Source organism: Cygnus olor, chromosome 24 (genome assembly GCF_009769625.2).
Source record: "Cygnus olor isolate bCygOlo1 chromosome 24, bCygOlo1.pri.v2, whole genome shotgun sequence".
NCBI lineage: Eukaryota > Metazoa > Chordata > Aves > Anseriformes > Anatidae > Cygnus > Cygnus olor.
In genome coordinates, this window is record NC_049192.1 from 5893496 (window position 1) to 5918615 (window position 25120).

The 25120-nt window shown below is 52.1% G+C and overlaps 1 protein-coding gene and 1 long non-coding RNA gene across 2 annotated transcripts; one reads left to right on the top strand and one right to left on the bottom strand.

The window, feature by feature from the left end:
- The first annotated feature begins 2512 nt into the window (after positions 1-2512).
- Positions 2513-9695, top strand: LOC121059257. Its single transcript, XR_005814474.1, has 3 exons — positions 2513-2676; positions 3745-3898; positions 8876-9695. It is a non-coding gene; the product is annotated as an uncharacterized LOC121059257 (long non-coding RNA).
- Positions 6679-11192, bottom strand: LOC121059255 (green-sensitive opsin). The gene is made up of 4 exons (XM_040535854.1): positions 10832-11192; positions 8946-9114; positions 7278-7812; positions 6679-7087 (listed from the first exon to the last, which is right to left on the bottom strand). The coding sequence occupies exons 1-4, from the start codon at positions 11190-11192 to the stop codon at positions 6956-6958; spliced, it is 1197 nt and encodes a 398-aa protein (XP_040391788.1). The 3' UTR covers positions 6679-6955.
- Positions 11193-25120: the final 13928 nt, after the last annotated feature.

Below are 25120 nucleotides of genomic sequence, written 5' to 3' on the forward strand. Positions count from 1 at the left end.
CCAAACCTTTCTGCTCTCCCTGCAACATCTTAATGAGACTTTAAGCATAGTTTATCCTTATTCCCTTCCTGCACTAACTTTCATGCCCACTCCAAGGTGCACAGGGGGGGCTGGGACAAGCCCTGCTGCACCCTGCAACACCAGGGTCCCCTCAGGACCAGGGCAGAGCATCTGGAGAGGGGACAAGCCCCAGTCCCACCTTCCCTAATGAATTAAATCATGGGGCTCCCCGTGCAAAGCAGCAGACACCCAAGGGAGGGGTTTTCTCCTGTCCTGAGCGCTGTTGCAGCAAGGCTTTGGTGCTGCCCTGTGCCCTTTGCATCCCACCTGGTTCAGTCCCGCTGCTTATTCCCCATAGAAATGAGGATTTCAGTTCATCACGTCTGCCCGGTGGGCAGCAAGCTGCCAAGCAAGGGAGAGGGAGCCTGCAGCAGCCAGCCGGAGAGCTGGGAGAAAGTGCTAGGTAATAGAGGTATTTATTATAGGAGGGAGGAAATTTATATGCTATTCCTGCTTCTTCAGCTCTCAGTCATTGCCAAGGGGAGAGGAGGAGTGGGCAGCTTGTGCAGGAAATAGCCAGAAGTCTGTTTTCTGCCCATTTGTCAGTCTGATGAACAAGGAAAATATAGGCGGCCTTGATAAAGGAGAAAGAGTCTGGAGGAGGCTGGCGTGTGCCTCCGTGGCTGTTCAAAGCCACGAGCAGCCCTGGGTTCATGGGGGAGTTGTTCTGCATTGGGGTCAGACACCAAGGCTGGAACCATCCCGGTGGGGTCCCCCCCATGCTGGGGGCAGAAAGCTGTGAGCATGGGGCAAGGGCAGGGGCAAAGAGGGCTGCAGGAGGTGGGAGATGGGCAGAAAGGGCTTTTGGAGGGAGAACATGGGCTGTGGAGTGGACAGGCTGTGGGGGAGCTCTGGATGGGGACGGTGTCGGTGCCCGGAGCCGTCACCACAAGGCTGCGCATCTCCCTTCGGCAAGGCTCTGCCTGTTAGTTTATCTGAAGTGCTTGGCGTCTACCAGAGAAAAGCACTAGGGAGTGAAAAACCCACCAAGTATTAAGTGCTAATAATTCCCCGCTTTTATTTGTGGTTATCCACCTACATGAAAGAGGCTGGGTTTTTGCTGACACTTTCTTGCTGGGAATTGAATGCTGCCTGAATCATCCATCCAGGGCCATTTGCTCATAAAAGTAAGGAACTGCTGTTTGAATCTTTTTATTCCTGCTAACGTGACGCATACAGCGGTGATGGATCTGGAGAGCCTTTGTGCAGGCTGGGATGTCCGTGCAGGCACGTAGCAGGAACGTGGGTGCTCGTGCACCCTCCTGGGGGTGCAGATGCTGCCCAGGTCTATTTGCGCTCAGCCTCATGGAGGAGAAGCTGCTGGGGCCGTGCATGGGCTGGGAAAATCTGGGCCCTACCAGGCCGTACTGCCTGCAGCTTTTCCAAAAAGCTCCTTGAAGCAGCCTGAGGGGCACCTTCTCCCCCTGGGTACCTGGGTCTGTGCATCTCAGAGCAGGGCTGGGGTGGGATTTGGACCCCCCAGCCCTGTGAATGTGACGGCACAGAGGGAAGGATGGATTTTTACTTATTTATTTATTTATTTTTTAATCTTGATGCTTCCAGAGTTGCTGGCTTGGCTGGACAAGGAGATGCTTTTCCTTTGGCAGAGATAAATAGCTAAGGCCATACCCTCCGGCATCCCGGCTGCCGTTTCTGTGCTCAGATGTGATAAATTCATCCCAGAAGAGATCTGAGACAGCCCGGCCCGAGGGGGCTCAGCTCCGGGGCAGGATGAGTGCTGTGCACTGTGGTGCCGGGCCAGGTCCTGCTCTCAAGCCCTGCAGCCTCGTGCCTGTCCCTGCCAGAGCCGAAACCTCCCTCAGCCGTGAGGATGTCTTCAAATTAGGGACGTTATTAACTACAAGCTGCTTTTCCCCCGACTGCTGCTTGCACAAACGATAACTGATTTAAAATGAATTGAGCCAATTACTGCAGTTTTTCCTAAAACAGATGATGGCAATCCTCTGGTAAGGAGGAGCAATCCCAGCTGCAGCGTGGATAAGAGTTAGACGCTGAAATGCCCTTTGGGCCTGAATTTCCAGCTGTCTCGGCTTTCTGGTCTACATCTAGCTGCTTTTCCTCAATTGCATGTGAATTTAGGCAGCAGCAGCCAGGGGCTGCTGACTGGGCTAAGCCACTGCAGGCTGCAGAAGGTGACAGTGTCTGCTCTCTGTGCAATTATTTGCTAGGAAGGAGCGATGCTGCAATGATCCTTGCCGTTTGCAAGCAAGCAGTGCCTGAAAATATTGATGCAGTTATGGAAAAGCAGAAAGAAATAATACCTGAATTATTTTTTTTTTCAGCCTTGAGGCTGGGTTTGGGGATCTGGCATGGCAGTTCCTTGGTGCTTGTGCATGGGGAGGTTCCTGTGTGGGAAAGGTGGGGTGTCCAGGGGCTACAAAAGGGTACCTCCTACCCCCAAATTATTTAACCAAGTGCTTATTTCATAGCTACAGCCACCTGGTGTGCTGGTTTCAGATCCTATCTGCACACGAAGTTCATCAAACTTTAAAGAACAAAAACCTGCCACTGGATGTCTTGTCCTTGCCACGCAAGGTGCTTCGGTGAAAAGGAAACCTAATGAAGATGAATTCGAGCTTAACCGCGTGCAAATGAGTTAAAGAATCTTGAAATCAGCTTCCCATTTGTCTGCCTTTCCAAAGCCTGGGAAATACTGATTTGTGCCAGTGCATCGTGTTCCCAGCAGAAAGAGCGAGGAGGGACACGGGTGCCTCCAGGATGGGGACAGGTCGGATCCTGCACTGCCTCTGCACCAGCTCAGTTTGCCACAAGCTCTGAGCCACTGGCAGTTTGGGCTGGGCCGTGCAAACACAGCAGGTCCCCAGTTTGTTGCTGTAGCTGTTGTGCTGCCTGGTTTGGCTGCAGCCCTCAACCCCACGATTCCCTCTCCTGGGGGCACCTCCAGGGTCCCAGACCCCAGCATAGCCCCCTCCTTGCAGCCCACCTGAAAGCCTTTGGAACAGAGACTGGATGAGCTGCTGTGAAATCAGTGAGTGATTAAAACCCCCTTTGGGCAATGCACACAACTGTACTGTTTTATTATATTGCCATCTGAGCAGTAAAAATACATAGATAAACACATCTAAACCAACCTGAAACATGGGGTCAGGAATCCGGGCTCCTGCTGCTCCTCCTTTTAATCTCCTCTTAAGTGATATATCTTCTGATTGCTTTTGTCAGCTCTCTAAATTTAATAACCGAAATAACCGTCTTTTCCTATTGTTCGCTTATAAATAAGTGCGGGATCAATAAAGACTATCTTTAAAAGCCCCTGGATTTGAAAAATGAGGGGTGCATGGCCTGGAAGGCAGCTGTGAGGAAATTACAACTTCGCACTTCCAACAGTGTTCAAAACAAGGTGGGGGAACAAAAAAAGGAAAGCTCCCTTCAGTGAGAGGCTTTCAGTAACCAAAAAAAAAAAAACAAACAGAATCGATGAGGCTTTAATTTGTAGTTGCAGATTGCCTGGTTGCTGCACTTCTGCCCTATCCCTGCATGGGCCAAATTGTGTGGTTTTGGGGAAAGCGGGGCTGCTGCTTGGATGCCTGGATTTCTTGCAGGGGGTTGCTAAAGGGGAGGTGAGCATCATTAACCACTGCTGCGGGGCAGCAGCAGAGGGGCTGCTCTCCTGGGGTGAGTTTATCCTTTTATTCTCATCTGCAGCCTCTTCCCTGAGGGAAGCAGCTCCTCCTTTGCATCGCGGATGATGGCAGGCTGCCTGCACCTCCGAGCACGTCGCCAGCGCTGCTCGTGTAACCTGTGCAGGCAGTACCCACCTCGAGAAGGCTCCTTGCATTGGCATGGATGCAGCAGGGAGGTAAAACTATTCTAAAAAGGAATTCCCTCTGAGAAGCATCCCTGAGACTGCAGGGGCAGGCCGGGTGCTTGTGACCTCTGCTGGCTTTACAGAGTTTAAAAACAACAACAACAACAAACTTTTTGCAAAGGTTTTGCACATCTGGCGAGGCAGCTGGCTGGGGGTGGCTGGAAGGGATTGCTGCAAGCATCTGCTGCTGCCTGGCCAGCTGCAGCACCACAAGCAGAGACAGAGCAGGGCTGGGGCACTCTGCTCCTTCCCACTCCTGCAAAGCCCCCAGCCCACCTCTGAGGGGGTCCCGTGGGCTGCTGCTCTCCCCCTCCAGGGCCTGCTGCAATGTTGTTGGTTCTGCCAGCACCGCTGCATCGCAGCGAAAGCCAAGCAGCCTTTGCCTGTAACTGCAATATTGTATAAGAAAAGATGTATAAGATAATATAAATATATATGTATATATATATATATATAATATAAAATAGTATAAGAAAAAAGCGAGAGGGGTTTGCAGCTTAGCACAGTGCTGTGTTTCAGGAGGGCGGGGTTATGGAGGGCTGTGTTCCCATAATATGTTGCACTTAAAAGCCCATGGGGTGGGATAAGTGATGCCAATGAGGCTTCCTTTGTACACCGTGTGTTCAGTCACCTGCTGTAAAACAGCCCCGGTGCTTCCACTCCTCCGCTTCTCCCTCGCTTCAAAGAACAGAAGGAAAGGGGCTCGGTGCTCTGGCAGTGCAGGGAAGGAGGCTCCTGAGACCCGGGGAGAAGGGAGGACGAGCCATGAATTATTCAGCGTAGCTGTTGGTGTGAGAGTGGAGCTGAGACCCGCTCCAGCAGTGACCCCAGCATCGGGCTCTGGCCAGGAGCCCTGAATTTGGGCGATGCAGGCCCAGCCTGCTGGGTGCGGAGGCACGAGGGTGCCCGGGGAGCTGGGGCTGGGGGCTTCTGTCCCTGCATCCCTGCCCTGGGGGCAAGCCTTGGGCTTCCCATCAGCTTTGGTTGCTTTGGCCCGAACGAGGAGGAAAAATGGCTGAGAAGGGGCACCTGTGTGCCGAAAGGAGAGGGGTGGCTGCAGGCAAGAGCCCCAGAAGTGAACGCGGCTGGGATCACCCTCCAGCCAGCTCGGTAACAAATTCCCTGACACAGGGAACAATTTTTCCCTGACTCTGCCAATTCCTTAACGCTGCTGACTCTAAGGGCCCCGTGGGGAGGGGAACTTGAACTCTGCAAAAAGCTCTCCGCTGCAGCTTTATTTAAGGCTATGTGGCGGATGCTGAGATATTAAAGGCCAAAAAAAAAAAAAAACAACCACACAACATAATGGATGGTGCTAGGCTGGGCAGCGAGCACCTCTGCCCCCGTGGCCGTGATACAACAGCCACACCAGCTGCCCTGTGCCTTTTCCCTGTCTCTTTTTGCTCCTAACCCCTTATGGTGCTTCAGCTGATGGGCTGTTGCCTTGCTGGGGACAGTCACTGGTCTCACCTCTGTGATCTGTGCTTAATAATTTCCAGGTCCCCTTTTCCTGGCTTTTGAGGCAGCCCTGGGCTGTCTCTAACAGCAGCGTGGTGTTTTCTCAGCTGGACATCAGTGTCTTGTCGACATGGCCCAAGAGAAAGGAAAAGGACTGAGCATCTTTATTTTTTACTCTGCGCTGCTTCTGTTTATTTCTTTTTAATCCCTACTCATCTGTAGAAGTCCTTGTGCTGACACGATGTTATTTATTTATAAAATATGTACAGGAAAGTGCTTGGGTACCGGTCCCACCCTCCAAGGCTGGCCGTGCTTGTTCAGCCAGCAGGAGCGAAGGTGAAAGACAATTTCTGTGCCTTGGAGCTGGGAGAAGGAGGAGAAGGAAAGGGCTGAGAAAGATAGAGACTTCAAAGTATGTGAGCAAATATTTACAGGTTCCAAGACACACACACACACACAAAAAATATCTACAGTGTTGTCTTGGGGATACAGGGAGTCAGGCTTGAAGTAGAGCCTGCTCACAGCTCCATTTGTTATATTGATTTATAAAGACTATGGGTATTGATTTCTGTCTGCTGTGCTGTCAGCAGGGTGCGCAGCCCCAGCGCTCGGGTGCTGGCAACGGGCAGCCGAGGCCACTCCAGCCACGGATTCGTGCTGCTGGGGATTTTGCGGTGGTGCTGTCTTTGTTTATGCTTAGTTTTTGCAAATGAGGGCTGAATGCTTCTGAGGCCCTCCCTCGAGCACCAGGGAGAGGAGGGTGCTAGCAGGGAGCGTGTTTCCGAGCGGATAGGAGGCAAATATTCTGCTTTAGGGTTTCCCACTGGCTGCTGCTGTTTTAATGTGATGTGAGCCAAGCTGAGGTCTTTGCTGGCACTTGGGGCAAGTAGGGAGCATCCCCAAAACCTGACCAGCTCCCGAGAGCTGGGGATGGGACGTGGATTTTGGTGCCTGCAGCGGTGCTACAGAGGGTGCAGGGCATGGGATTGAAATGGTGCTGTGGAGTGGCACTGCTTGTGAAGCCACAGTGAGAGAAGCATCCACCCTCCTTGCTGCCACCCTGCACCTCTGCACGAGCACGTGGGGGCCTTGGGGAAAGGTTTTGCATGCAAATCCTGGGGCAGAGATGCTTTAAAGCAGATTTCCCTCCCGGACCAGCAGGTGCCATGAAGGGACACCCCCCCTACCCCAAAGAGCTTGGGGCTTGCTCTTTCCCCTGTAATGTTGCGCCCCAGCTCTGGTTGCAGACTGACTGCCCAGTCTGGGATTAGCACAGCATCGATGTGCAGGGGGCGAGGTGCTCCAGGGCTGGTGTTTGCAGGGGGCAGGATTCTGTTTGCACCTGGGGGTGCCCTGGTGCTGGACTGCAGCAGCGTGGAAGGGCTCAGCGTGCCAAGTTGGTACCCATGGGGACAAGGGGAAGCTGTGGCAGTGTGTGCATGGCTGCTTTGCCAGGCAGGAGCACACAGCTTGGCAGGAGGGGGCTGCTGGCGTGCAAGGGAGTGACTGCATGGGATCAGGTTGTGGGTGCGAGGGTGTCTGTCTTGGTCCCCGAGCTCGGTGGTCACCCCAGTTCAAACTGTCCATGGCCTATGCAGGTGAAACTTGGCTGGAGGAGACGGAGGAGACCTCGGTCTTGCTCTGGGATACGGCAGAGGAAACATCTTCGTCCCCAAAGGGGTTCTTGCCGCAGCAGATTGTGGTGATCATGCAGTTACGGAACTGAAGGGGGGAGACAAAAGGAGAACAATGGCACCCGAGGGCAGCAGGGGTGAGCTGCAAGACTGAGAGCCCTGAGCTTGCTGCTCCCCTGGGCCGAGATGCAACTGGGGAGGACCAAGGTGCCCATGGTGACACTGGGCGTACTGGGAAGCCCCATGCAGGGGAGAGGCCGTGCCCTGGGACATCTCACCTGCTTGTTCATGAGGACGTAGATGATGGGGTTGTAGAGGGAGGAGCTCTTGGAGAAGAAGGCAGGCACTGACATGAGCGTGGCGGTGAAGTCCGCTCCCTTGTTGGTGAAGATCCAGAACGCCACCACGGCGTAGGGCGTCCAGGCCAGCATGAAGCCCAGCACCATCAGGATCACCATCCGCGTCACCTCCTTCTCTGCCTTCTGCGTGGTGGCTGACTCCTGCTGCTGCGCGGCTGCCTGCGGGTGGGGTGCGGTGAGGGGCAGCCCCCAGTTTTCCCCCTCCTCGGCATCACCTCCCCTCTCCTGCCCGTGCTGCCCACCCAGTGCCCCTTCACCCCTCTGTGTACCCCCCACCCCGGCTGTTACCTCTCGGACTTTGCAAATGAGGCGCCCGTAGGAGAAGAAAATGACCACGACTGGGATGATGAAGTGGATGATGAACATGTAGAGGACGTAGGACTCATTGTGGTAGTCGGGGTTGTGGGTGTAGTAGTCGGGGCCGCAGGAGCACTGCATCCCCTCGGGCATGTATCTGCCGGCGAGAAAGGTTAGGACCATCACCAGGACCCTCCCTGGGACAACAGGATGGGTTCTACCTGGGGACTGGATTCCCCAAGGAAGGGGGGATGCTCCCAGAGTGGCACATGTCCAGCTTCTTCTCTGCACCCTGTGCCTATTGCCTTGTGCCCCTGGCCTCGCTGGCTCTGCAGCACGGCTCCTGTGGGACCTGCAGCCCGCAGCACCGCTCACGCCGTGCCGACGCGTTGCGCTTGGGTGCATAGCATCGTTTTGTTTTGACACTGCTTCCTCCCACGGGCAGCGGGCTATTTATTTCCTTCCTACGTGGCTGAGCACTTGCCTGCCAGGAGCCACCTGCTCTCTCCCTCTGCAGATGGAGGGATGCTGAGCGGGGACGAGCTGCTGGCTCGGTGGGTCTGAGCTCTGGAGGGCTTGGTCCCCACCGCTGTGTCGGGCAGCAGGATGCACAGCTCATGTCCTGGGTGCAATACAAGTCAGGTTGGATGGGAAGCCAAGGATCTGCCTGGCCCTGAATCTTAATCCAAAGCCAGAGAGGAGCTGTGTGCCCATGCCGTGTTTTAGGGGGATAATGGAGGGACTTTGCTGCCCCAAAGCCACCTCCTGCCTGTGCCCAAAGAGGTGATAGGGGCTTGTTGTGACCCACAGGGCAGCTCCGCAGCAGGGTGGCAGCTGGGGCTGGAGCTGCAGCTTTAGGGAAATCACCTCCGTCTCACTCCTCCCTTTCACTCCTCAAAGTTCTGGGTGGGCTTCGGCTGATGCATCGGCTCCTGGCGGGGGCTGTGGGTGCATGCAAGAGCCAGATGTGCGCGTGCAAGAGCCAGGACTGAAATTCACTGCAGTGCTGGGAGCAGAACAGATGGGTTTGCAGGGAGAGCATGGCAGGGATGCTGGGAAAGGTGCTGTGGGGCTCCCAGCAGCCACGCTACGGGAGCAGCACATGAGCAAGGCCACAGCCTTGACTGTGGGGCTGGTTGCTCAGATCTGCAGAGAGAAATGGGACCTTCACAGCACGGGTGGGACGAGCCATGCCTAGCAAAGCCATTCTTTCCCTGCAGGGTGTGAAGGGCAACTGCAGCTGAAGATGCTGAGCCAGCTGGGGCTGCTGCCAAGCATCCCCCGACTCACCTGGACCAGCCGAAGAGGGGCGGTGCGGCACAGGAGAAGGCCATTATCCAGGTAAAAGCGATGCCCATCATGGCGTGGGTCGCGGAGAAGCGGAAGTTTCCCATGGGCTTGCAGACGACGATGTAGCGTTCGATGGCCAGGACCACCAGGGACCACAGGGCAACCTGGCCTGCGGGAGGGAGGGAAGGAGAGCGTGCGGTGGTGGTGGGAGCTCCTCTGGGCTTGTGCTTCCCTTCGTGGTCACAGTGAAGAGCAGCGGGGATGGAGGGGTGGGGGATCAGCAAAGGATAACCCACGTCCCATGCGGTAACTGAGAACCTCCCTCAGACGTGTAAAAGGTCTGGGAGCTGAGGGAGCATCTGCGTTGTGGTGGGATGCTGGTGATGGAGGAGGGGGATCGTTGTTGATTTTTTGTTGATTTAAAAAAAAAAAATCAACAGGCAGTAAGGGCGCAAGGAAGCATAGTTTCTGGCAAAGATGCCAGATGCGTTCAGACCTGTTGATGCCTTTAAATGTGTGTTTCAGGAGTCTTCTGCCAGTGCTGGATCGGGGGGAGGCATGCAGGGGAGGCTGTGTGGGTGAGCGTGCATGCACATGTATTTATAAGGGATAATTAAACTTCAGGGGATTGGGAGCGTTTAGTCGGTGCTGTAAGCCTGCTAATGCCCCCAGCTGTGATAATCTGCTGATAACTACACCCTGTGCTAGGATTCACTGGAGACCTGCTGCTCAGTGATTGCTTCCCATCAAACTTTCTTCCCGGTGCTCAGGAGCCACTGCTTCCTTTAGTAGATAGGAAACCTGGAAGGGCAAATAATGCTGCTGGAAAACCCCTAGGTTCACTCCATCGGAAATGGTGCAGACTCACAGGGGCTTCCGACCCCAAGCCATTCCCTGGTCCGTGGCTTGGATCAGGATGCTTAGCTTTGTTTTTTCCTAGCAGAAGATCCATCTTTTGTTGAGATCCGCATCATTGCAGGAAATACCCCGCTTAGGGGGAGAAAATTAAAGTCTTTGCACTGGCTGTGAGTGTCTGCAGCAAGGATTAGCGGTTGCCAGATAAATCACAAAGTGTAGTGTGGGCCTGGCTGGCTGCGTGGGCTTGGGGTGCAAAATGGATTTTCCCTGTTTTGCAGGGGGGGCTTTCTGCAGGGCGAAGCATTAGCAGTGCTTGCATCCCTGAGAAATGAAATAAGGAAGCTTCCAAAGGCACCCAAATTGGGTGCAACTGGGGCAGAGCGGAGCGGTTGCTGCAAAGTCTGGAATCCTCCTTCCCCTCCGCGTTGCTGCTCTTCTCTTCTGGTTAAGAGCTGCCACAGCTTCCTTTTGCTCCAGGATGAGCTGTGGCCTCTCTCCTCCTCTCCATGCCCACACCCCTTCTGCAGGTTCCCTCTCCTTTCCTGGGATGTCTCTTCCCTCTCTGCACCCTCCCAAATGCTTCACCTTGTTCCAAAAAGGGAAGCCTTTTGGTAAAGATGCTTGGTGTTGACTCAAGGACACCGCGTGCCCGTCCCCAGCACGTCTTTGCTAGTTGCACAACCTTGACGCAAGAACCCTGAAAGCACCCTGGGCAGCTTGGCCAAATGACCCCAGGCCTGATCCTGCAAACCAGGATCCCTTCCCAGGCCTGCTCGTTTCCTTGCAGCAGCCCTGCTAGTGGTGACGTGGGTGCATCTTGGCATCAAGGTCAGACTTGTGTGAATCTCTTTTCATCCCCATCTTCGAGCCGCAGGGAAGAAGCATCATGCATGAAGAGCCCCGTGCCGGTGGGACCATCCCAACAGCACCGCAAAGGCATGGAGCTGGGCTCCTAAAGCCCTGAAGAAGCAAAATCACCCGTTGCCAAGCCTGGCCTCAGACCCAGGCTCCCGCCCCGCAGCCCTTACCTCCCAGCGTGGCGAAGAAACCCTCCACGGCACAGCCAACGGGGCCGAAGACGAAGTATCCATTCCAGGCCGTGTAGAAGGTGACCGTGAAGCCAAAACATGCCATGAAGAGGTCAGCCACCGCCAGGTTGACCAGGATGTAGTTGAGCGGCTGCCGGAGCTTCTTGTGTTTGAAGGTGACCAGGAGGGTGAGGAGGTTGATGGGCAAACCGGTGGAGATGAGGAAGAAGATGTAGCAGCACACAAGGCGGTATTTCCAGGGCTCGGCTAGGTAATACTGGGGGTACTCGAAGGGGCTTCGCACCACCCCTGTCTTGTTGGACATAGGCACGTAAAAATTGATACCTTCCGTCCCATTCATCCTGCCAGTATTATGGCAGCTGCTGTGCTTTTAAGGGTACTTTTAAAGCAAATGTTCTTTTTTTAATTAATTTTGTTTCAACCCTGATTACAAAAAAAAAAAGGGGAGGGGAAGCCCCAACCCAATATTTAAAAAATAAAATAAAATAAAATAAAAATAAAAGACCCCTCCCCTCACTCCGAAACTGAATTAAGTGCTAAGAACAACAGTAAATCCTGAGGGAAGGAGAGGTGGTGTGCTGGCCCTGCACCACATCGAGGGCTGGTGGTGCCGAGGGAGGTTTTATACCCTTGGTCCTCCTCGAGGGAGCGCGGGGGGAGGCCGGATTAGGGACTAGGCTAAGTTTGTATGACAAGGGCAACGGGATTGAGAGGGGCTGATGGTTTAAGAACCCTCTAAGCAGCCAGTTGGCCCCAAAACCTGCATTAAAGCGTATTAATTGCCATTAAGTGTTTAATATTGTTTGAGGAGTTGGGGGGAGGAAGGGAAGGGCTTGGGGAGCCCTTTGGAAGAGGGGTAAAGGCAGGAGGAGAGGCGGTGAGTTGGGGAGCAGCTCCTTTGGGTGACCGATCGAGGAAATGGGTCTGTGCTTGGGTCCATGGTGGACCACAGACTTTGGGGTGTCCTTGGGTGGTTGAAGGACGCCATCAGAGCCTTGGGGGCCCAAGGGATGCCCAGCCCTGCTCTGCCATCCTCAGGCAGGTCACTGGGAGAGGAGCAGACTTTGGCCGTGCTGTGCTTCCCGTGCCTAGTTCAACGTTGGCACTGCGTGGTTTGGGCCCGTGTCCCTGTCACAGGGCAAAACCAGGCTCTGCTGATGTGGGTGAGGGCCACCTGCGTGCAGGGCACTGGGCAAAGGCAGGAGGGGAAGCTGCTGCCATCCCACAGGCTGTAAGTTTGGGAAACGGAGCATTTGGGGGGCAGGTTGACTGTGTTGCACCCTGGCTGTGCTAGAGTGAAAAGAGCTAAATTTCCTCCTCTGCCTTGCCTCCTCTCCTGGCTGGAGAATATATTTTGTTCGGCTGACCCTCCAAGGACCTCTGGTAGGAGTACACCATCCGGCATCTCCCATCTGCGCCTCCTCCCATTCCCAGGAAGCGGGACACCAATCTGGGTTGGGGCTTTGCAAGGATTGGCAGGGCTTAGGGAGGATCCTTGGCCACAGCTCTAAAACCAGCCTGACAGTGCTGCTGTTTGCTGGAGAAGCAGCACCTGAGCTCCCTGGGGGAGGAAAGGGAAACTTTTTGGTGATGCTGTTGTCCCCAGTTCCCTCCAGAGATGGTGCAGAGAGACCAGCACCAGCCTGTAGCCACACTGGGATGGAAGTTCCTGGTCTCTTAGTGCTCATCTTAAGGTGTGGGGCCTCCATCCCAGTGAACGCAAGATTGTGAAACCCTTCTCAGCAGCATCAGTGCTAGCTTGGAGCACCAGAGCTCCATCCTGGCCAAGCTCTTTCCCACTTCTTCCTTCTGGGTCAGGGGTACTCCTTCTCCAGGAGACCTGCCTAAGGCGCCTTAGCGAAGCTCTTCCATTAATCTCTGACATCTGGTGGCGTTAATGGCCCTGATCTGTTAATGCTGTAAGCTGCTAGCCTCTTTCCCACAGCTGCCCTCCGCCAAGGCAGGGTGGATGGAAAAAGTCAATGCTGTCCTGCTGGAGGAATGAGGTCTCCTGCTATCCTGGAGCCTCTCGGAGCTAGAGGGCAGGAGTGGAAGGCTAAGGGGTGTGGGTGGGATGAATGATGTCCTAATCACTGGCCCACTGATCCATCTGCACAGATCTGAAAGGAGCAGAAGTAGGACATGGCAAGAGTTAAATGGGTCACAGCAACCTCAGGAGCCCTGGGATAAGCAGTCCCCGTGGGATGTCCATGCCTCTCAGAGCGATCTCCCTGCATGTCCTGTGGAACCACCAAGCGTGGAGTTCCCAGCCCAGATCTTTTCAACACTTTCCACAAGGTTTTCCTTGAGGAGAAGATTTTTGTGGGGAGAACTCCCTTGGCCCTACATCTCAAAGCTTTCCCCAGAGCTGTTTCATGCCTTTCCTGTCCATAGTCAGGCTTCTGGATGTGCAAAAGCTAAGCATGTTTTTGCAGAATTAGTTGAATACTAAAAGAGAAAGTTAATACACATAAAGAGGCATGTGCAGATGTGTATCTTGATTCCGCTGTGGAATCTTTCATGGTGGAAGACAACTCCTTTCACCTAAAAGATATCACTGTGCCTGTCCACCTTCATAACACTTGGACCTTGCTGCCAGTGCCAGCAGCATCCGAAAGCTCTGGCGTTTCTCCAAGGCTTTGCACAGAAACATGGTTATCTCCATGGACAGTGACTTTTCACTTTCTTTCCATGAGACTTTGTCACATCTTTGTGGTGTCTCATCTTCTCCTAAAGAGTAAAAAAAAATTGTATGAATGAAGCATATTTGAGGGGGGAGGAGGCAAAATGAAAGTCTGTTTTTGGAAGGTGCACCAGGCTGGGGGAAAAGGACCAGAGGTTTATTTATTTTTTTTTTTTTTGGACCAGTGCAAACCCTCTCCTCTCCCTGTTCCAGCTAACACATGGCACAACTTGGGCTTCATGCTAGGCACCCAGCAGCCTTTCATACACAGGATTATCAACACCTGGGCCAAGAGGACTTTCACTTCATCTTGGACTAGGTGTGGACCTGCCCGTTTCCCATTTTGGGGACCTGAACATGGAGCAGGTAAGCCTGAGTCCCCTGTGTTACACTAACGGGGCTGAACATGGGGCTGTCCCTTCCCAGCTGTCCTCGTGGACTCAGCTTCTCCCCCTGGCAGGCTGAGGGCAGCGTTTTGGTCGACAACCCGAGGCTGCTGTTGACGTGGATTTAGAGCTCTCCGCAGGTCAGCGGCAGCCGGAGCAATGCCGAAGGCCTCGAATCAACTCTGCAGAAGAAAACGACACCAGGGAGGTTAGCTGGTTCCTCCAGGACGTGCCCTGAATGCAACCTTGCTTCCCTCTGTGTCCCTGTCACAGAAATGGAAAGTGATGGCTTTAATTTGGCGTCTCTTAGCAGGGAAACTTTACGGACTGTCTCCCAGAGAGCTCTCAATTGCTTTCTATGCTGACTCCATGGCAAAGAAAGCAATAGCAAAATTCAGGCCCTGTTTAATGCAAGAAGAGAAGCTTGCTTCCTTTGTGTTTGTCCTTAGGAGAAGGAAGGTTTTTCTTCCCTCATACAGGCTTTTCTGCTTTGCTAAGCTCTTTGAGATGAGATTGTCTCTTATTCATTGTTTGTCAGCACATTGCGTGAAGGAGCCCTGAGCTTCTCCAGGCTTTCATGTCCTGTGTAAAGCAAGAAACGATAATTATAATCAAATAACCGAGCTGATACGGTTGGTTCCTGGGATTTGAGTGGCAAGCAGAGCGAGCCACGCAGACGTGTTGGGGGTGGCTTTCCCGTGGGGGTGGCAGCTGGGAGCCCTTTGCTGTCCCCGTCCCTGCCCCTGTGCAAGGAGCACGGCCGCTTGGACAAATGCAAAGGAGCAACTTGCCCAAGGGCACACAGGAAATAAGGTGCAGAGAAATGCAAAAGTAATGGAAATCACTCCTGAGGCAAATGGCTGAGCTTAAATTCTGGTGATGGACACATGTACAGGACCTTAAACCTCAGCCACGAGCACCAGGCACCAACACTGAGTGCAAAGTGATGCTGAGCTTGCTTTTGTGCTTTTGGCAGGTTCTGCAACATGCTGCTTTGAATATACCTGCTGGAGGGGCTCGTTCCTCCCTCCTGGGCAGGAGGAGAGGGAGGCACAAATACCACGGTGCCTCCCTGTCCCCCAGCTGCCCTGGGAAGACCTCGCCTCCCTGTATCAGATAGCAGCCACGCGCGGCCGCTGCGCTGAGCCGCTTAGGCCGGGATTGTAAGCTCCCACGCCAGGAAAGGGGTTAAAGCAAGATAAAGCTGGAGTGTTATGGAGACCATATGGAGGGGAAGAAAACCCTTTATCCTGTAATTGGATTCGTTCCCAGCGGCTCCCGGCGGAGGTGAGGCTGAGTGGAGCTGACAGGACGTGATGGGTGAGGCGCTGCCGGCCGCCCTGTCCAAAGCAGGATGTGTGTGCACAAACTTGTAGATCAATCCGTTAGAGTGGATCAAATAGATTTAAATGCGTGGCAGGGAGAAGGAGGGCACAGATGTATTTGCAGTTTGGTTTGGTTGGCTGCTCCTTGCTCAGCGTTGATTAACTTGGCCGTGGCTGATGGGGCTGGCTCCTCGCTGCTCTGCCGGGCTCGCATGGCTGCATCCATCCAGGACAAGGAGCTGGTGGTGCAGAGAGGCTCTTTATGCCATGCCCTTGCTTCTTTCCCCCAAAATTAGAGTGCACAGAAGTCTATCTCCTGCTTTGCTTGCTGAATGCATGAGCTTTGGGTAGGAGGACCCCTCATGTCCTGCTTTCCCTGCAGGTTCCCCTTCGCTCCCTCTTGAGGCTCTCCCCACCAGCGCAGCCTGGCAGGGGGTGGATGCACCAGAGCCAGAAGGCAGCTGAGAAGCAGGGAGAGCTTCACCGCTGCCAACCACGTCTCACGTGCAAGCAAGCAGGCCCCTGCCACCTCCCCGGCTTTTCCTCCTGCCGCTGATCTAGGTAACATCTCTGCAAGCACCGTAGGATTTCCTTGGAGAGACGGAAAGTCCCTGGGACCTGTCACTTTCTTGCCAGCAAACTGAGCGATCCCGGTTCAGCTGCAGACCTGCACCACTCAGCGTGGTGCTGTCAGCACCTTTAACTAAGCGATAAACCAGAGCTTTGCAGAGGTTTGCAAGACAGTCTTACCAGCCATGTGGCACTGGGACCAGCAGGCAGCACAGCCCAGCAAACCAAAGCACCACGGCCACTTCTCTCTGTACGTTAGCAGCTGCGTAATGGAGCAAACCAACCTCTGATGAGGGCAATGGCCAGTGCAAGCGGGAAGATGCTGCCTGCTCCTGTGAGGTCTTTCTCTTGCAAACTGGAAAAAAATAAAAATAAACCCTGGTTGGATTTTGTTCTGTTTTAGGGGCTCTTTGAGGCAGGTGGGAGATAAGGGGTGGTTACAGGGAGAGCCGGGAGCTCGGGATCTCTGTCCAGCTCTTCTCTCCAAGCTCTGCTTTGCCCATCCAGGGGCAGACACGTAAGTGCGATGCCTGAGGGGCAAAAGGAAAGATTTTTCATTGAATGCTGAAGGGATGCAAAAGAGCAGCCTTTGTTCTGCAGTGCTGAGTATCACTTGCCGTGGCCTGGCTTTGAGAATGGCTGAGCAGTCAGATAACGGGACTTAGGCAAACAGAAATAATCTTTTATTTTTAATTTGTAAATCTCATTTGAAGTTGAACTGTTATTCCTTGGGGCCTTATTGTGGATGTTTGTAGCCCTCTGTAGCAATTCTTCATACACGCTGTTTCATTTTGTCATAACTGGGTCAATTTTTTTTCATTTCCAGTGCATAGCCCTTGGTTTTCTTTGTGGAGACTGCTGCGAGTTGGCCAGCTGGGATGTAATCTTTTGGGAAAATCATGGAGGAAATCTGGAGGTGGGTTGCTTGTTTTCTGCTTTCAGAGGTGCCGTTTCTGGTACGTGGAGGGAACGCCTCTGTGCTCCAACATCCCTATAGGACCATGGACAGCCAAAACTGGTGCATCAGCTCCCAGCAAAGATACTTTGGGTCTCCCACCAGAAGAACCATATTCTGTACCTTATTGCCCCATTTTGAGGCTGCTATTCCTCCTGACTGGGGTCGAGGCTGCGCATCCTGCACTGGAATTCATTTTGTCTTTCTTGTTGTCCCTGCTTTAAAGCCTTGTAGGGATTTGTTCCAGACCAAATGTGTCCCTTCTCTCCCTTTGCCCTTCATCCCATAATTGGATTCATTTCTTCCGTCCAGCCCACCCTGGCGTTCCCCATCCCTTTACGTAACGGCACCTCTCTGGGCTGTGCCTGGCCGAGCTAAGCCTGGCGCTTTGCTTGACCTCCAGCCACTGAAACCAGCAGAGGGTTTGCACCAATTCCTGTTGCAGGCTGAATCCTGTGTTGGTACAGCGACCCTTTTCTTTTGCACTTCCTATTCCCTCCCCATTTACTGCCTCTTTTTCCTTTCCATGTGCATTTTGTGGTTTTGTGCCGCTGTTGCATCTCCGTTCTCTCGCCAGGGCTGGGCTCTGCTCTCCTGCCCCACACGGCGTGAGCAAAGAGGGAAATGCAGCAGCCCAAGTAAGGGCAGGATCACCTGGAAAAAAAATAAATTTCTCACTCCTTACATTAATATTTATTCTCCTTAATTCTCGGTCTTTACTGCTTTAGCTCTCTAAAGCTTTTGTGGTTGAGAGTCTTTCACTGAGATTGCTATTCATCACCTAAGCAAAACATCCCTGGATTAAGCAGGCATTTTATCAAATTTATGTCCTGTTCTGGAATCAGATTTGCCTGGACTGACGTGCCTGTCTCTGCAGATCTTTCTGCTGTTGTCTGACTTCTGCAGTTGGTGTTCCCACGTCCCAGCTGGGATGTTTCCCTGATCACCCATGTGGGTGTTGGAGCCTCACTGTCCATGCTCAGGGTGCTCATTAACTTGCCACGTGCGCGGTCTCTTTTTCACCCTGAAGACATCTGACCCCGTTTCCTTGCTGCCTCGCAGACTGAATTGGCGTCTTGAAAGTCTGAAAGGAGATAACGCGGCAGCAAACTCTTCTCCCCTGCTGCAGATAAACTACTATTAAATGCCGAGGGTTTCTGGAATGAAAAGGGTGGCTCTCCATTGAAAGCACTGATAAATCCTGAGCACCCAGCGTAATCCGGCCCGCTGTATCAGGAGATCTCGTGGGAGCTGGCAGCATTGAGAACAGCAATGCCTTTTTGTGCTGCAGTTCTCCCATGGACAGATAATCTCCATGGCCAAGAGCAGCAAAGGCTGGGGGTTAGATCCCGAATGCTCTTACTTCAGTTTTTGTTCCCCGTCCAGTCTCAGGAAAACCACTGCTGCCTTCTGCAGGAAGGCAGGCTGTACCTGCAAACCTCGTCTGCAAAGGCGACCGTGGGGCTGCATTTTGCATCTCGCCTGCGAGCAAGAATATCATACATCACCTTCCTGCTGATTTGGCAGCGCAAGCAGCCCTGCAAAGCAGCGATTTAATGCACTTCTTGGTGCCCTAGTGTTTCGTCTTGCTATGCTTAACCTGATATATTGTTGTTTGATGCAGGAACAGTAGGGGGTGTAAAGAGAGGTAATAAGAAAATAAAAGGTCAATGGGTGCCTGTTGTGTGTAAAGGCTAAATTGCTCTTTCATCAAATCTAATAAATATTCCCTGCGAGGGGGGTAAGGAGCTCCTTTGCTGATGGATTCCTAAGTGATTGCCCTGCCTCCAGAGCCTCAGCCCACGGCTGGGGGTGTTGGAGGCACACAGGGGCTCCCAGCTCCAGCTGAGCCCTGGGGCAAAAGGGACAGCTCTCGTGCAAAGGGACAGCAGTGACTGATGAGGGACAAGGCAACATCAGCCCCTCACAGCACGTGAGACTGCATTTTCCACTGTTCCTAAAAATATTCCTGAGCCTTCTAGTGCAGAACTGGTGGTTTGAATTTGAACACCAAAATGGAAACAGATGAGCTGTATCCCATCTTGTTTTCTCACCTCCTCTCCTTTCTCTCTTCACTTGTTCCAGACTGGGTAGAGAATGGCAAAGGAGTGACCAAAAATGAAGAAAAACAAAGCAAGGAATCAATTATTTTTTTTTCTTCAGTTGGGAGACTATAACATTTTTATAAGCATGGAAACCTGTTTTAATTTTTTTAGATGAAATATAATGATTAGGAAACGGGGTACTTTGGCTGGTGACTGTCTCTTCTACCTATGGTGGAGAAGCAAAATCTTTCCAGGCTGTAGCCAGATGGATGTGCTGTCCTCTTTCTTTCATATGTATGTCCTTTGCAGACCTGAAGAAAGTGAGGGAGCAGGCAGAATTTCCAGGTGTCCTCGCTTCTGGGGTATCTGCTCTAGGTGACCTTAAGCTTGGTTTCCAGAAAGACTTTGGAGTTACAAGGTGTAGCACTGACGCATCAGGTTTTAATGTCAGCACACTCAGCTCTCGAAGGTGTGCTGAGTGCCCAGAGGAGCTCAGTGAGGAGCTGGGATGTAAATCGGGGCCATCCCGATGGAGATGGCTCTGCTGCGAAGGCACTGCTCCGTCTGGAGGTGTTGGCGTTGAGGAGCTACAGAGCTGTGTGCTTGCAGGTAAGAATGAGTTTGTCACCTATGGAAGGTGGTGGCGGGATGTTCCTTGTGCTCTGCCGCACATCCAGAGCCTCCACCTCCTCCACGTCCCGCACCTCTTCCACAGCTCCCAGCCCTCAGCACCAGGAGCCTCTGGGCTCGGGCTTGGCCGTAGGAGCCAGGCATTGGAGTGGGAGGAGAGAGGAACAACACGAGGCAAATTCCTCATTAATTCAAAAGATCATTGTCAGCTGCCAGAACCAGGAGGGTGAACTGTTTTGGGGAGTCAGCAGGAGTTAAATCCTTGCTATTGATTCTCTCCCAGCCTGGCTGCATGGCTGAGCATTACCATGAATTACACTGCCGAGCAGCGGGGAGAAATGGAAGTGGGTGCAAAGCAAGCGCAGGGACAGGAGGGGGACGCCTGCGTGCTTAAAATATTTATGATGCAAATTAACATGTGTTTTAAGCCTGTGATTCTTCAAATATTTATCTAGCATTAATATTTTGAAAACTGCATTAAAATTTGCCACCGGTGCTTTATTCATTAGGAGAGTTCAGCAGCCACAGACAGCAGCGCCTGCTAAATCTGTAACGCGTCCATGCAGAGACAGCAGCTGGAGGATGGTGCCTGGGCTGTGAGAAAGAGCTTTCTGCTCCCACTTCCAGAGCAGGAGCCTAAAATGAATTCCTTACCCACATTGACTTCAGCTGTGACTGCAGACGTTAAATTCAGCAGTTCACGCGCCAGGCTTTTTGACCCCATCTGACTCCAAGTAAAAACACTGTAATGTGAGGGAGGTGAGATTGATACTCCTGTAGGAATCCGGAAGGGGAATTAGGGGCTGGGGGTTGTGAACTTGCCTAAACCTGATGGCTGGTGTGGGTCTGATGGAGCTGTGAGAGCAAACTGAACTCCTCCAAGCACAAAGGCAAGGCTTCCCTTCTTGTATGTGCCGGCCCCGTTCAAGGAGGTTTTTGGACAAGGGGGAAAAAGAGGGTGACCTGCTACGCTATGGCTCTGACACCCCCAAATTACAGCCTTTGGGGCACCCAAATTCCTGACCACACACCAGGCAGGGCGGCAGTGGGGCTCCAGCCGTTTGCTCGTCCCCCCTTGCTCTCCATGCGCTGCCTTAGCCTGGGGCCGAAGCTCAGCTTCAGACCAGCGCTGGCTTCTAGCTCCTGTTTTTGATGCCAGCCACTTGCCAAAATGCCCCAGGCATGGAGTGACTTGGAGGGAAAAGTACAGGACATGGAGACAAATGCTTGGTGGTGCTGGCACAAGGAACTCATTTTTTTCCCCTTGATTCTTTGACATTGCAATTGATGCATGGCTTAACGGACTTCACTACCACTGCCAGTTGCCTGTTAAAATTACTCCCAATTATGGCAAACGTTTAACTTTAGGTACAAGCAGGACTGCGAGCGGCTTCATTTTGCACATCATTTTTTTTGGTTAAGCCTCTAACTGCTGCTGTAATTTTGCTTCGTAAAACCTGGAGGGTTTAAGGGAGCCTGCAGACTGCGAGTTGTTACAGGGACTGCAGCAGGGCAGAGTTTTTGCCTTGTGATGCTAGGGGTCAGACTTCCAGCTGTGACTTTTATTTTCCCATATCCTCATTCTGCACTGGTGTTAGGGCATGCCAAGCCTGCCTTTAGGGACTGGGCAAAGTAGAGCAAAAAGGTGCCCATTTCTCCCACCCGCTCTGGTGCCTCCACTGAAGAGGTCCTGGAGTCAGGTCCTTTATTTCCAGTTTTGTTTCCTTTCCCTTTTGAGTACCTTTGCATAATTATGAGGTGAAGTTGGCCGACAGCATCCAGCTAATACAGATATGATTAATTTTCATCTTTCCTTTTTATTTTAAAGGTTGTGCTCTCCAATGCAGAAAGCTTCACCACAGATGGATGGGAAAGCTGCCAGCCAGCCACATTTTTGAGGTAAAAGGGGACAAGACACGGGAAAGTTTAGTGCTTTGCAAAAGTGACCTTTCTTGGTAATTAATTTGTCACTTCCCAACACCATCTGCTGACTCGTCAGCTGCATCCATCATAACCATAAAAAAAAGATACTGAAAAAGTCAATTAAAACAAGGACCAGTGTCAAATGGGCTTTGCACAAATTCTTTCGCAAAGGTGGGAGAGGGAAAAAAAAATGCTAGCCCAACAACCTATTCTGTAATATCCTTTTCATCATCACACATACCCATGGTCCCAGGGAGAAAAACTATGTTGAGCTCCCTAGAAGTTTTATAGCCAGGACCACTTCACTGCCCAGCGATAAACAGTAATAAATACACAGGGATCTGGGAAGCATCTCGGCGACTGCCACAACTTTAAGGCAGGATTTGGCCCAAATTGTGCAGTATTGACTGCGGTGGCAGCAGCAATCGCCTGGCGAGGAGCGCTGTGCAGTACGGTGTGTACACATCGCATCGATCAGCTGCGTTGCGGATAGGTGAGAAAAGTCATTTTAGGGGTTTGGGCTGTAGCTCTTTTCCTCTTGTCTCCAGCAAATAGCGCCAGTACTTAGTGCTCAACCAGCCGGGCAGGAACCCCGCTCTAACGCCCCGTGAAGCCATTTGATGCAGGAGGCTTTCGTTGCTTTCTCCACCTCATTTTTTTTCCTCCTGCGTCTCACCCACTTGCGGCTGCTTGCTCTCGGGGTTCCTCGTGTGTAGCCGCCGGACTGTGAGCAGCACCGGGACGTTTCTGGCCTGATCCCAAACCCTCCAGCCTCAGCGCCTGTCTGATGGCTTCCAGAGACAACCCTGGGAGATCGCAGGCAAATCAGTTGCTCTCTCTGCACCTCATTTATCTGGAGAGAGATGTTAGTGCACGGTTTGGTCCCTGATGGGTAGTGCTGTGCCCGGGATTGCGAGATGTGTGGTTATTATGGTAACAGGGGCCACACAGGTCTCAAAATGGGCAGATAAATAGCCCGGGCTGCCTTGGCATCTCCCCACTCATCTGCTCAGTTTATAAAGCTTTTGGTGATAGGTTTAGCATATATAGCTTTATTTATTATACTAATATTTAGCTCTAGATCCTGCCAGGGGATTTGTTGCCTTGAATGGATGCTTCCATAATGCCAGTGGGTCAAACTTCATTCTGCTGGTTTTGGCACCATTTGGTATAGTTGTTGTTAGTGTGATTTGTTAACACGACAGTAGAAATACAATCGATGCGTGCATCATTTGACTGCTGATACACTTGCATCATAAAGACATTATCCTGGGGGCTCACGACCTATGTAGACAAGCTGAGAGAGAGGAATTTATCCACCTTATAGATGGGGAAACTGAGGCAGGCAGCGATCTGCTTTAGGGGCCCTATCCAGTCGTGGGATGCACAGAGAACAGCTGCCAGCCTATGGATGGCAGTCTGGGGATGGAGGGGAGGGGATCATCCTGGAAACGAGAAACTCTTAAAAATCCGATGCAGATAAAGGTGCTGCCCATCTGGCATGCTCGTTTCCATGCATGCCAGGTAGCTGCTCCCCAGCACTGCTGGGAGTGGGGGCACCTGTGCAGGGGAGTAAGTGAGCACTGGTGTGTGCAGAGCTGTGTGTGGGGGTATATAAAGGGTGGGGAGCACAGCAGGAGCATCCAGGTGTGAGAGGGAACGAGAAGAGGTCTGACCTCCAGCACCTGGGCTGCGCTCACCAGGTAGGTGTGTGGTTTGTGCTCCCCTTCCCCAGCTTAGGGGGGTGATCTGTGGGTGCTGGTGTTACCAGAACTCATTGGCTTCAGCAGCAATTGCTAAATGTGAGAGAGCTCTGACAAAGGAGGAGGAAACAAAATCAATGCTTAAACAAGGGGAAAGGTGCTTTCTGCTCTTAACACACGGTGGAAGCATCGATTCCATCAACTTCTGCCTTCTTGCTTGCCGTGAGCACCCAGCAGACGCTGGAGAGTGCTGCAGAGGCATGGCAAGCCCTGGGTGCCCTCTACACCTGGGAAACTGCTTTAAACAGATCAAGGAAAAAAAAAAAATACATTTGCACAGCTCCTATTGATGGTAACGACTTGGTTTTTTTTTTTTTTTTTTTTTGGAAGACAGAGCCTGGCTGATAAACCTACTGTCTTGTCACACCAGTACCTGGTGGATGTTCACCCCTCCTGCCCTCAAATTGGCACTTCACTCCCATTTTACGCAGGCATAAGCCAAGCTGGGCAATGCTGCTCCCAGCCTCATGTGACCTTGGTGCTTTGTTGTGCTGATGCTGAACTTGAGATCCTCCTGCTTTGTGCTTTCTCTTTGTAGCTGGGAAGCAAATTCACAAACAACAAGGTACATGTCTGCCTGGAGAGGCATTGCGCCGGAGATCTCCGGTCTGACAGACATGTCCTGCCTACAAAATAAGGAATAGACATTCAGAAAAGATATTTTTTGACTGGAGTAATGTGTGGGGGTGTTTCTCTGGAGGAAGAGGGAGAGAATCAATTCACAAAGGGCTAGTCAATACGAGATGAAGGAGGTGACTGAGTTTATTTCTTTGCATGTGGCAGTATTTCATTGCAGCGTTAGAATAAATGAAACTGCACAAAAGATTGATGCTACGGAGATAACACCGCATTATCAGCACATATGCATATCGACGTGCTGTATTACAAGGCGAGGGCCTGAGAAATTCCCCTTCTGATCACTCCAGCAACAGCTCCATTTTGCGAGGTCTCCCAGGGTGATCTCTGAGTGTGCCTGACAGTTTTCTGTCCTGGCATGGATGGTGAGGGAGGAGATGCCCTCTCCTGGGTGCAGGGCGGTGCCAAGGGAGAGGAGCAGGGCTGCAGCCGCCTTCACTTGCCATCGGAGCTCCCCTGGCCTGGCACACAGCTGGGGGATGTGACCAGCAAGTGCTGCAGGAAGGGAATATTTATTAACTTCCACTGGCCCTCCAGCTCAATACTAGCTGATATTTATGGGAAATCTAATTTAGGGGTCAAATTTGACCTAACAATGTCTCTTTAATAATGTCCAAACCGAGAGGTTTCTGAAACTAATTAAGGATCAGGCTCCAGCCAGGTAGAGTAGTTAAGCCGTGAGAGCAGACTTCATTAAACACGTCCAGAGAGAATATTTTAATATTTAAAGAGAGCATTTAATGTTTATATAAGTTCTCTTCCAATGCAAAGTCACTGTTAAATCACTTCAGAAGGTAGTTTTTAAAGCCCTTTATACCAGACTTTTACGCAGCAGGGCTGGCAAACACCCTTCCCAGCTCTCTTGAACCCAGCGAGGCTTATTAAAGGATTCAGTCTATCGGTGCAGATTTTCAAGGGTGAGGGATATAAAAACAAAATTTAACAAAACAGCTGTAGTAAGTTCTTTCTCTCCTGCAGCATCACCGTCTCCCTTGCTGTCAGTGGGATTGACATGTGTGTTTTGCTCTGGATGTGTGCAGGTCTTAAACCACCACAGCTGGAGGGCTAAAGCTTGCAGAACAGAGGGAGTCTTTAACAGTACTGAAGAGCTGGGCTTTCAGTCTCTGGAGATATTGCTCAAGAACAAATCTGTTTACAAGAAATAGTTTGAGAGGAGAACTGTCAGCCAAGGCACTTCTATTCTCAGCTTAGGAGCAACCGGATGAGTAAATATACCTTTAGTTAGCTGGTGGCTAAATTAGATTGCAGCTGCTGAAAAGCCGAAGGGATTTCTTGTCAAACGGCCCTCTCTGTTATCACAGAGATCCTCCTCCCGGCATCCTCCTTCCTGT